This window comes from Acipenser ruthenus, chromosome 14 (genome assembly GCF_902713425.1).
Source record: "Acipenser ruthenus chromosome 14, fAciRut3.2 maternal haplotype, whole genome shotgun sequence".
NCBI lineage: Eukaryota > Metazoa > Chordata > Actinopteri > Acipenseriformes > Acipenseridae > Acipenser > Acipenser ruthenus.
The window spans coordinates 34,889,076-34,902,470 of NC_081202.1; the positions used below are offsets into that span (position 1 = coordinate 34,889,076).

General features: G+C 39.7%; 1 protein-coding gene across 15 annotated transcripts in view; it reads right to left on the reverse strand.

Annotated features, from left to right (window-relative positions):
* Positions 1-13,395, reverse strand: part of LOC117419463 (ELKS/Rab6-interacting/CAST family member 1) — a 357,387-nt gene that overhangs the window by 239,720 nt on the left and 104,272 nt on the right. For 9 of the 15 annotated variants that reach the window (XM_058986434.1, XM_058986437.1, XM_058986439.1 and 6 more), the window contains 3 exons: positions 7,535-7,672; positions 4,462-4,602; positions 3,329-3,469 (listed from right to left, as the gene is read on the reverse strand). In XM_058986434.1, coding sequence (XP_058842417.1) covers positions 3,329-3,469; positions 4,462-4,602; positions 7,535-7,672 — 420 coding nt within the window. Of the gene's footprint in view, positions 1-659; positions 696-3,328; positions 3,470-4,461; positions 4,603-7,534; positions 7,673-13,395 lie in introns of all 15 variants that reach the window. The other 6 variants (XM_058986432.1, XM_058986433.1, XM_058986436.1 and 3 more) reach the window with 1 other exon arrangement.

Here is a 13,395-nt window from a genome sequence, read left to right on the forward strand (position 1 = left end):
AATACAACTTTAATATGATGTATACTGCAAGCACGTGTGACTTGGCAAGCATAGTGATTTTTTTCTGTTTTTTTTTTTTACCTACCCTGTATTTATTTTTAAGGAAACATGGTGCAGAGATAAAACCAACTGTATGATAATTGATTAATATCACTGGGCAACACTTCCATCTTCAGTTATTGAACCAGGTTTCAGACTATCAGAAGTTAATTTTACATTAAGCTTTAAAAACACCAGGACAAAGAAGCTGGTTCAATAAATCCAGTCTATTTTAAGGAGTTTATCCGAATAAACTCAACCAGGTTTGTTAAATTGATTCAAATATAAATTGATTAAATTGTACCAGTTGGCTTTGATCAATTAAAAAGCCTATTTAGATTCACATAGGCTTTACTCCAACCCATTCTTGTTTTTGAAAATATTCTGGTTGAATAAGGCTTGAGGGCTACATGTTTTCTGGTTTGAAATCGTCTGCTATTGTCAGATGATCTTCTGGATTTTTTGACGCCCCCCAACCCAAGCATGGTGTCACTTGTACTTAAGCTTGTATCCCAGTTCACACATACAGACACACAGGCAGAGGGGAGGGGATGTGAGAAGATGCAATCAGAGGATCACAATGGAGCAGGCAATGGAGATTCAAATTGTGAGGCACTTACGAGTTTGGAGGGATGGCCTGACAAGAGCTCAGTGTGCTTTTGGAGAAAGAAAAAAAAGGCAGGAGGAGACAGAGAGAGAGAGAAAAGGAGGTAAAAAGGAGAGAGGACAAAAAGTATAGAGAACAATGACTAAACAGAGTCTGTCTTTAAAAAAAAAGGCACTAGTTAAGGCACAGTATATACAGTATATTAGGGGTTGGGGACAGTATGGCTCATTCATAAAGTGAAGAAAGTTAAACACAAGGTTCTTATTAAACAACATGTACTATAGGATCCAGTTTAACACATTTCTTAAGAAATACTGTACAGTAATGAACTTATTAAACAATGGCAATTGACAAACCTAACAGGGCTTAGGTTTGTCAATTGCCATTGAACACATAATACTAAACACAGTAGCCTGGATTAACCCTTCTGAATCCACCATCTTTACCGAATTATTTATTTTTGGCATGTTTGACCAAAGTTTTCTTGAGCCATATACATCTCATTGCATTCCACAAAGTGGCTCTTTTGAAGTGTCATGAATCCTTCCTTTAAGGTACAAGGGACATATGTGTCCAACAAATAAAATTATGCTAATTTTCTTTTTTTTGCAATGTGGTGCATGAAACATGGTTTAAAATCTGATCATCCAAATTGTCAGTTTCCTCCTTGTGATACTTGATTCACTCTCAAATATATTAAGAAGAAAACGTTTGAACAACAGCTGAATTTGTATGGCAAGCTAGTAACAGCAGCTAACTGCTCTAGGCTCTCTAGAACACGTCCTCATGATCCACCAGCTGTATTTCTCAATTTGCTCTTTCTTTTTTGAAAAAAGTAAAAAGAAAAAAGGCAGCCCTCTGTGAAACCCTTAGTAACTGTGTCAGAAACAAGGTCAATTATTAATGAAGTACCATGACCGCGCCAGTGAATTACTGATACTGTAGCACAGCTGAGCTTTCCACTGAAAATTCCCTCATTCGAGAATTGAAATCTAGCACTTAAACAGCTGGTAAAACTTCACAAAAAAGTTAAGTTGAGAAGGGATAGAATAAAGACATTACTGTGGATAGCACAATATTTATAATGAATTGATTATTACTTCATAGGTCATTTGATTATTATACCTCACAACTCTGTTGAATGAAATATCCATTTTTTGTCCCGTTGGTCTTGGTTTGTCAGGCCCCAATTTTAACTGTTACCAAGCAGATGTGAATTATTTAAATTAGCGATCGTATTGGGGTGCTAGGATCCCGAAAAGAAAACTATCACCCCATCGATTAAGGTTCATTTTGGATAATTAAAAATGAGTTCAAACAAACATGGTAAAAATGTCCATATTCCTTTATAGAACAGAATTAAGAAATTACTGGTATGAAATATACTTTTGATTTGCAGCAAATTGAAATTAAAGAATATTTGAATATTTCTTTTTTTAAAGAATATACTAACATGAAAAAAGTACAGTAGCCAGTTCTGGATACACACCTGTGCTTGGCAAGCACACAACTCTCCTCGGATTCCCTTATAAAATCAATCAAACGCTGCCTTTAATTGTGGAGTTTGTGTATTCTGTAACAGGAGCTTGTTTCTGCTCACCCTTAACCTCCCTGCAGCCTCGGAGAGCCCGGCCCGCTGCCTGAAGCATTTACAGAAACGACGTCTCCCTGCCAAAATGAATTACTCTGCTCTTGCAGTGTGATTGAGTGCAGGGCGGGTGCTCCCACACTCTGCTTCCACTCATCACTCCCGAGGCTGGGAGGGGAGGGACCTCACCCCGCTCAACCGGCGGCAATGAAGACATCTTCCCGGCAAGGAATCAGAGCTCAGTGGATGGGGAGCGAGTTTACTCATATCCCTCAGGGAGATGACAAGCTGATTTCTTCTCATAGATTAGGAGAATGTTTTCAATCCTGATCTCCACTGATAAACTGTCACCAATTTAAAAGTAGAGAGAGCTACCAAAACAATTCCAGTAAATCATAACTTAATACGTATTGCCATCTCTTCAGAGATCTCACATTTTCCAGTATAAAAAATGCAAGAATTATGGTAAAAGCGTATTTGATTGATTATCGCTCCTTGAAGATATGTCATCACTTCTGGTACATACCTGCGTTCCACTTGTGGAGGTCACTTGAATATTGCATTGATATTGAAAACACACGAGTAATTGGAAAAGCAGTGATTGGTTACTGAGGACTTCTGGGAATTTTAGCTACCAAGTTTTTTCTTGGTAGCATAACCAATAGCTGTTTTTCTTATGACTCATGTGTTTTAACGTCTCTGCGTTCCTTAATGTGACATTAATGTACAAGATGGTAATTTTAGTTCACTAATAGCTTAGAAAAACAGCACCATTATCAAAAAAACAAAATCCATAACATGTGCATCTTTTATAGAGGAAAAAGTGATAACTTTTGAAATCACCGTAACTGATATTAAGTCAAATTTTCCTTACATTATTTTGTTAGGACAATGTATTTTAAAAGTGTAATGAATATCCTATAGTGTGTGGCAAATGGTCAAGGACCCCGCGTCTGGGCCTGGACTCCTGGGTTAAGTGGCTTGGTTAGCTTTGGTTGATATAGTGAACAACACGACTGGTGCCTTCCACTCTTCAAATGGAATGGAATTTGAATCCGTTGACAGTGGTTCCCACATTAGCACAGCGGCATTACCTTTTTAAGTTGTGTTTCCAGTTTGAGGATTTCCTCTTTCTTCTGATCCAGCGCTATCTCCAGACTCTTCAACTTGGAGTCCTTCTTGAGGCCAGAAGAAGCCAGGGACGAGGCGCGCTCCTTCAAGTCCAGAAGAGAAGTCTGGGGAGGTTGGAGGGGGTGTAGAAAAGGGAGCTTGTTAGTAAATGAATAGAACCTTTAAACTTTAAATTACATGTAGACTTATCGATGGCTCAGACAGAGTAACACATTTTAGTATTAAAATGGAAACTCTAGGGAGACACTGTGGTTTTAAAGAGATTTAATAGGATGGAGGCAGGGTACTGTTCTTGGAAGTTGTTTTTAGGAATTCCTCTTAACATTGTTTAAATAATGAATGTTAATATTAACAGCATGATTTTCAAAAGGGGCAAAATAAAAACGAGGTCGGAAAATGATTCTTAAAGCCTGATTAATGTAACCACGTCACTTGATTTATATTTCTAAAGCGTCAACAAGTGAATACACGACTCACTTCATCTACACCCTTTACGCCATATACTTAGTGACCCAAGTCACCTTTTAGTGCTGCTCCTATTGATCTGATAATGCTGCCTCTAATCTTGTGTCTCCTTCCTTCATGAGGGATTCATAAACTGATCAGGTTTCTGCAGATATAGTTGGGTACCCCTCGTTGAGGCCAATGAACAATGGGTACAGACACTAGACTGCTCTCTCTCTCGCAGATGAAGGATCATTGAAATATACTGAATTATCTTCAGAATTAATGGCATTGGATAACAGGTTTTATTTGTTTAATGCAGGGATGGAAATAAGACTCCCATTATTGTTTAGCAGTTTGATCCATTCCTGTTTTTTTTTTTTTATACACACCTGGATTTGTTACCTATACACTGTGGCTAATCAAGCTCGTAGTAAGACGTGGATGGGTGAATCTACTATGCACTGGGAGTCTGATTTCCATCCCTGTTAATGTGTTAGATAGTAGCAGAGTAATGATTTGGGAGTTGCAGTAGATGCAGTTGCATTGTTTTGTGGACATTTCAAGGACCACCTGTGATTTGCTCCTGTATCCCAGGTGGGGCACGCCTGCCTGTGCTGTGCCATGCTGTGCTGTGCTGTGCTGTACCCACCTCTTTGTCGGAGAGGTCTCCTTGCAGCTGGCTGACCTTCTCCTTCAGTTCTTTGAGCTCCTTCTTGTTGCTGTCGATCTCCTCTGTCTTCTCACGCTCGTCCCGATCCCTGTGCTCCTTCAGCCTCTCGATGATGCGTTCCTGCGGATACACACAGACCCACTCAGCTTCCATGCAGCACACTCATTACAAAATAAACTACATTATTAGTAGTAGTAATATTATTATTATTATTATTATGGTTTATTTAATTGCCAGACCTCTTTATCCAAGGAAACTTTAAATGGGAAATCATCTTTCTCAATGTTGTTTTTTTATCACTCGAAAAATTAGGCAAATGTTTAGAGAACTTTAGGCTTCTTGTTGTTTCAGTACTACTCTATATTCTAGGCCCTTAATATACAGATTTCTTTCCTAGGGTTTTACTAAAGCTACAGGTCAGACTGGTTGTTAAAATTTTGTATTCAGCAAATAGAAGCAGGTGAGACGCTTCTGCATCCGTCTCACAATATGGGCATTTCATGTATTGCAATTGTATTGATCTATTCATTTAAATATATATATTTATATGTATATATATATATATATATATATATATATATATATATATATATATATATATATATATATATTATATTATATAAAATTAAAAAAAAAACATGCAAAAAATTGGCTTTTGTATATCTCATAATAGCACATTAAAAGGATCAACTAACAAGGGTTTATACAGTATGTAGCTTCTTTTCAAATTGACAGGGTGATTTGCTTAACTTTTCTAAAAAAACAAAGGCACTATTTACAGATTTCTTACACAGTAAAACCCTGATTATCCAACATGACCTTGTCAGTGCAACCTTCCCAGCGTGGTCCCCTCTACTCGCCGGTAATGCACTCTAATCAGGGGTCTACTGCTTAATTAAATGCTGGGTAGGCATTCCGGAGCACCATGCTTGTATGGTAATAAAGCCTTTAGAAAAGTGGACACAACAAAGCTGAGCCCCATGACAGCTGTGGGGTTCATTTAGCATGTAAAGTCTTGCACTTAACTTTGACCCCGCTTTCAAGCGTTCCTGATGTCTGTTCTTATTAATTATGCATATGCCGTGCCCTAAAGTTGATTTAAAGATAATGGCGGTTTATTCTTTAAGCGTTTAGCTTTAATTAACTATACATTTCACTGAGTAATAAAAAATTGTGGGGCTCCCAAGTGGCGCATCCCATAAAGGTGCTCCGCGTGGCGTGCAGGATGCGCCCTATAGTCTGGACGTCGCCGGTTTGAGTCCAGGCTATTCCTTTGCCGACTGAGGACGGGAGCTCCCAGGGGGCGGCACTCAATTGGCCGAGAACCACCCAGGGGGAGGGAGAGTTAGGTCGGCCAGCGTGTCCTCGGCTCACTGTGCACCAGCGACCCCTGTAGTCAGGCTGGGCGCCTGTGGGCTTGCCTGTAAACTGCCCAGAGCTGCGTTGTCCTCCGACGTTGCAGCTGTGGGTGGCTGCATGGTGAGTCTGCATTGTGTAAAGAAGCAGTCGGCTGACGGCACACGCTTCGGAGGACAGCGTGTGTTCGTCTTCGCCCCTCCGAGTCAGCGCAGGGGTGGTAACGGTGGGCTGAGCCTAAAACTAATTGGACATTACTAAATTGGGGAGAAAACAATAAAAATAATTGGCGACCACTAAATTAAAAAAATAAATAAATTTAAAAAAACAATTAAATAAAATACATTTAGAAATTGAAAAAGACTGAGTCAAAACGTTTGTCACTAAATTTAAGTTTCTTTGAGGATTTCGAGTCAATTTTTAAAAAAAAACAGATACTTTACATTTTAATTAACTTCCATTTAACACACAAGAAAGTATCTCTGATTTATAGCAGCTACACAACATTAGTGAAAAGATCTGTTAACAAATTTGGGGGGGGTGTAAAAATCGAGCTCTTTCAGGACCCCTATTTAGAAATACTCGCCTGTCCTTTCTCTTTTCTTTAATTTTTCTACCTTTTCTTTCCAGAGTTGCCATTTATTCCTTGCTTACTGCACATGACCTACTGTAACTAGCACCAGTCACGCCTCTGCAAGATGAATACATTCCAGTACTTTCAGAATGAGTGGGGTGAAACACTGAAGGCTTGTAAGCAAAATGTTTGTTATTATAACATTTATTTTAGTATTTCTAAATGTACTGCTGTTGAGTGTTGTATAGCTACAGAAAACGTAACATTGTCTCTAGAATGGACTGGCAGCAGGAATGGCTTTTACAAAGAGTAAGGGATTGTGTGGTTAAATACAAGGCAAGCCTCATCAACCTCCAGTAACCTCAAATCACCAGAATAAATAGTGAAGAGGAAAAATACATTACATCGAAACTTACATAACCCTTCATCCCATGACATAATTGCCCCTGCTGTGCGACACTGGGGATATGTGCGTAATGACACTAATGATACAATTAAATGAGTACATATTTCTGTTCCTAAGTGGAAGAATGAGGTTTGAGCTGTGCATTATTTTAGCTTTTTATCCCCACATCCAGGCGATCAGGTGCAGAGTCACCCTGCTCAAGGACACTATTGCATGAATCCAAACAATAGGGGGGCTAGCAGCGCCTCAAACATTCCCTGCATTTCACACAGAGCTGGAATATCAGAACATGGCATTGATTAAAAGTGACAGTGGGAGCGACCCCACAGCACCTCTGTTTGAAACCAGGTCAAGCGCAGTATAATGTTCATGGAATTCCTCCTCGAACACACTGACAGCACAATGCATTCCTCTGTCACCGGCAGGGAGGGGTGTCTGCATCAATGCAAAGGGTCACTTACAAACTTCTAGCTCCTTTTGTTTTGATTTTCAGTTTTAAAAATGCTGTGTTTCTTGTTCTGCTCTGTTTTTTCTTCAGGGAAGAGCCTGATTGTTGCTAGATGGGTTGAGAATCAGCACTCCAGGCTGTACATGCCCGATTGTCTTCCCCGAGACTCTGCCAATGCTGTACTTGATAAGGGAGATTTGATACAGTAGATTCTTATCAGAACGGCCCAGTGTGGGGGACACCCCAGGTTTAGGTGTGGCGCACTGACCTTCTCAGCCAGAGCCTCCTCCAGCGTGGTCAGAGCGGTGTCCGTGTTGGAGGTGTCGGTCTGCAGAGACTTCACCCGCTCCTTCAGGCTGGCCATCTGCTTCTCCTTGTCCCGGAGCTGCTCCTGCAAGTTCTCGATCTGCACAGGAACAAAAACACCAAGAGCAGTATGTTAGCAAACAGGGGCGTAAAGATTCATCATGGATCCATCAATTGTGATACTTTCTTTACGTTACGTCTATATGGTGATTGAAGCCAAAGGAAATCACACTGGACAGCATATGGATAGAAGCCTTTGAATGAGGGACCACAGTGGCCACGATGGGTCAGAGTGGAGCACATTAGCGGCATAACAATTAATTGTGTAGCGATGATTCGTGACACTTTCTTTACAGGATACATCACAGAAGTATGTATCATTTCTATGGTGATACCAGAAAAAAAAGAACAACAACGCTCACTGTAGTTCACCAAGTGGCTCTTGAAGGAATACGTGTTTTATAGTTGGTATGAATACCCTACCATCTGATTTAATTTTTTTTTTTTTTTAACAAAACAGTCCACCGTTGAATGACTATTTGATCGTATTATGCTCCATACATCATACAAGTAGCCAATCTGGACCATGACCTGCATATCACGATGCATGTTGTATAGAGACATTAGTGAATCGTCACACCACTATTAGTAGCATGGCATTGAAAATAAAATTAGAGGCATCAATATTATTATTATTTATTTCTTAGCAGATGCCCTTATCCAGACTTACAATTGTTACAAGATATCACATTATTTTTACATACAATTACCCATTTATACAGTTGGGTTTTTACTGGAGCAATCTAGGTAAAGTACCTTGCTCAAGGGTACAGCAGCAGTGTCCCCCACGTGGGATTGAACCCACAACCCTCTGGTCAAGAGTCCAGAGCCCTAACCACTTCTCCACACTGCTGCCCATCATGAAAAATTTAAAATCACCAAGATCTAGCTCCACAGCACGTAAAACCTGTGTGACATACTGCAGTAGTGACAGCACCCAAGAGCTATTATAACCCTGGCCTGTGCCAATATAGAACATTTTCGGTAATAATACTGGTGCCTTTTTTAGATGTTTGTTTTTCATTGTGCGTTCCCAGTATATATTTTGTTGCACTTGTTTTTGATCATTTAAACCCTTTGCACGCATTTGAAGATGATCTAGTCATGTACACCATGATATTTAATGAGCAAGTCTGAGTGGGGTTATAATTTTAATATGTTTGCAGAAAAGACGATTATCTATTAGGCGACACCAAGTTAGCAGTGGGGTAATGGTGAGCCCACCCCACTCGCGCTGCAGTAATGCATCTGTGCCAATACTAGTTGGAAGGTTTTCTTTATGCTATTTTTATACCTGGGCTCCTGAAATAATAAGTTAATCCATACTAGTATTAGTAGGACACTTTGAATACTTTGTATGCAGGATCCTAAAAAGCCTTAATGCTAATGGTGTGTACCAAACCACAGATTTGTAAAACCCAACTGTAATAGTTAGCATTACTGTTTTTTTTTTTTAAATAGCTGCCAGGGAATGCACTGAAACATATCCAGTAACTCCATTATAAACATTATTTTAACCCAACGCCCGGTGTCCACCAATCAGTTGCTGATTACATTAAACAGAAGATAGCAGAATGTTTGGAAAAAGATTCATTGGATCACGTTTTGCCAGACAATTTTATTTAAAAAAATAAAATTAAAAAGAGAGGAACAAGCTTTGGCTGGTATAGCTGCCAATGAAAGGAGAAAAAACAGCTGTGTTTTTTAAATAATTTGTGACACGTGTCAAGTGTTTTACCTCAACGGCAGGTGACAAGATAATAAATGAAATACATAAATGCAATCCATCAAAGAGTTACAGATAATGGAATCCGTACTGCTGATGAACAGCAGGTCTCGGATTATAACAGCAACACTGCATTTGCTACTTAAAAATAGAAAATGCATTATTCAGAAATATTAAAAAAAAAGATATATATATTTACTTTGGTACTATATTATTAAATATTTCTTAAATCATAACTTGTGCATATGATAAGTCACGCTGGTCCATATACCGGAAAGTACTACACAGTTTGTTTGTTTTTTAAATGATACCTTTAAAAATAGGATCAGCTGAATATGTAGACAACTTACAGGTCAGTAGAGTCTCTGTATTAATTAATAACAGAAAATTATTAAATCATACATTTACAGGAACTGGAAGTTAGGTAAACCTCTTGATCGGTTAAGCAATTAAAAACAGGGCACAGTCTCAGAGTCTCCTGCTCACTGTTCTCTTCATGAGATGTTGCTTGCTCTTCAACCAGACAGCTTCACAGAGAAACCAGGTGGAAATGTGGAGGACCACATTTGGCCACTGGAAGACTTCTAGCTGATGTGTTTTTCATTGAATTGTATATATATTTTTAGTATTGCTACATGGTATGGCTGACATGAGTTTTACAGGGCTTAAAGAAGGGGTTCTCAAACTGGGGGTAACAAGTTGTGCTGTGAAAGTCTATCAGATTAAGCATGTATTTCTTGCTTATACCATAAAAAGAGAGAGAGAGAGAGAAAGAGAGAGAGAGAGAGACGCACGCCGCGTGAAATCCATTCTCAAATTCTGCGGATAACTCTGGGCTCTCTGGCGGATTAGGGGGTCAAGAGCCACAAAATTCTTAAAGCTTCAAATCTGTTCAGGGATTTGGACGGCATTCCTCTGCTTTGATAGAAGAGGAAGTGTAAAAAGCACCTCTTTAGGCACTTACTGTCTGGATCACAGCAACACTCAGAGGATTGTACATCTGTAAACTTCCTTCTCAATTTAAAAGAAAGGAAATCATTTACCAGACTCATTCGCACAATTGGAGATCTATTTACGAGCTACTAGGACACTTTGAAAACAAATGTCTTTAAAGATGTAATCCACATTTAAAAAAAAAAAAACTTAACAGCTCCACTACTAACACCTACTGAAAAGAAATTGTATAATGCCATGCGAGGAAATGTCACGGTTCGATAACTCAAGAATGTAGTTAATTCACAGGTTAGACCATGTTGACAATAAAATGTACACGTACTACACTATAAGGGCCCTTCACAAATTCACTGTTTTAAATATTCCACTATTGGATGTTTACTGCACTGATGCACTAGAAATCAGTTCGCCTTTAACAGTGGCTGGAACAGAGGAGAATACAGCGCATCTTTCTAATTGGAAAGGGGCATATATGCAGTAAAGGATACCGTTAACAAGGCAGAATATACCAAACTCGATCACCTATGGCTAATACAGCTTGGTATACTGGCTACCTAAACTTATTCAAAGTCCCATTACCTCGATATGTCAGTCTTTTGGAATCCTGAACAGCAAGGTTAATTGAGCACATATTTCTTAATTTGTACCAATTGCACAAAGTGGTTGTTTTACATGCATGCTGAAACTACAGGCAGCAGGGGACTTACCCTTGCAACAGTGGAGGAGCAGCTACACGGCGCTCATTGCTGGTGCACCCGAGCCTGCAGATAAAAAGCTTTGTGCTGAAGGCTGAGGGTCAGGAACCTCTCCTCTGGGTGTTCAGATTTGTGTAAATGCCAGCTGACCTTGTCAACATTAAACCATAACCCCCAGATAACAAACACAAAAGTATGAATCATTCGGTGCTAAGTGGACTATGCTTGTATGTTTTGCATGACAGGTGTGACAGTCCAGACATTCAGGAATAAATGTATTAAAATAGGGGGATTTTATATATACAGTGCCTATAGTAAGTATTCACCCCCCTTGGACGTTTTCAGTTTGTTGTGTTACAACCTGAAATCCTGATGCATTTAAATGGTTTTTTTTTTTTCCTTTGATTTACACAACCTACTCAACACTTTGAAGAGGCAAGATCATTTTTATTGTGAAACAACAGTTAATGAAAAATAAAAAACTGAAATGTCTTGGTTAGATAAGTATTCACCCCCCTGAGTCAATACTTGGTAGAACCACTTTTGGCAGCAATTACAGCTGTGAGTCTTTTGGGGTAGGTCTCTATCAGGTTTGCACATCTGGATTGTGCAGTATTCACTCATTCTTCTTGGCAAAATTGTTCAAGTTCTGTCAAGTTGGATGGGGATCGTTGGTGGACAGCAATCTTCAAGTCTTGCCACAGATTCTCAATCGGATTCAAGTCCGGGCTTTAACTGGGCCACTCTAGGACATTCACAGTTTTTAAGCCACTCCAGTGTCGCTTTGGCTGTGTGCTTGGGGTCATTGTCCTGCTGAAAGGTGAATCTCCGTCCCAGTCTTAGGTCTTTTGCAGACTGAAGCAGGTTTTCCTCAAGGATTTGCCTGTATTTAGCTCCATCCATTTTGCCCTCTACCCTGACAAGCTTCCCAGTCCCTGCCGATGAAAAGCATTCCCATAGCATGATGCTGCCACCACCACGCTTCACAGTAGGGATGGTGTTACCTGGGTGATGTGCTGTGTTGGGTTTGCGCCAGACATAACACTTTGCATTTAGGCCAAATAGTTCAATTTTTGTTTCATCGGACCACAGAATCTTGCCACATATTTTCAGAGTCTCCCACATACCTTTTTGCAAATTCCAAGCAGGATTTTACATGGGCTTTTTTCTGAAATGGCTTCCTTCTTGCCACTCTTCCATACATGTCAGATTTGTGGAGTACCTGAGCTGCTGTTGACACATGGACAGTTTCTCCCATCTCAGCCATGGAACGCTGTAGGTCTTTCAGAGTTGTCATTGGCCTCTTGCTGGTTTCTCTGACCAATGCCCTTCTTACCCGGCTGCTCAGTTTGGGAGGATGACCTGCTTTAAGCAGATTCTGGGTGGTGCCGTATACCTTCCACTTCTTAATGATCGACTTGACTGTGCTCCAAGGGATATTCAATGCCTTTGAAATCTTTTTATACTCCTTCCCTTATCTGTGCCTTTCCACAACTTTATCCCGGAGTTTTGAAAGCTCCTTGGTCTTCATGATAGTATATTTGCTTTGAATGAACTACCCAACTGTGGGACCTTACAGAGACAGAAGTATTTAATCTGAAATCATGTGAATCACTTTTATTGCACACAGATGGACTCCATTTAACTTATTGTGTGAATTCTGAAGGCAATTGCTTGCACCTGAGCTTATTTAGGAGTGTCATAGCAAAGGGGGTGAATACTTATCTAATGAAGACTTTTTCACCCCCCCCCCCCCCCCACACATTTTTTCACACACTGAAAGTGTTGAGTAGGTTGTGTAAATCAAAGGAAAAAAAATCCCATTTAAATGCATCAAGATTTCAGTATATAATACAAGATTTCATTGTATATAATCTCTGACTATTCATGTAGTTATCTTTCACCAAAATTGTGCAGAAGCAGTTAGACAAATCTGTTTAAGCCAGTTGTGATTTTGCAAGCTGTGTTACTGTAATTCATTATGGGACATTATTTTGAAGCAAGCATTAACAATTGTAACGTTTTAAACCAACAATGCAACTACTTGCAGTATGTAATGAGACCCTTCCAATGCTGAAGAGTTTGTGGCACTAGTGGAGTGCCAGATTGCACCCGAAGAGCTCGCCAAGCCACCACCCTCACCAAAGAGCACTGCAGTTAACCCACTTCGGGGTGTGGGGGGGTAATCAGGAAAGCACCAGAGATTTTAGCACTTACATCTGTTATAAGTGTCAGAAACCAGGATATATAGCCAGATATTGTCCCGGAATAGAAGAACCGATGCAATGCAACACAGTACAACATTTCTGTGGTAGTATTATTGTACCAGGGTACCAAACGGAAATAAGCCATATATTGCAAATGCAAAGGTGAACGGAACTGAGGCAA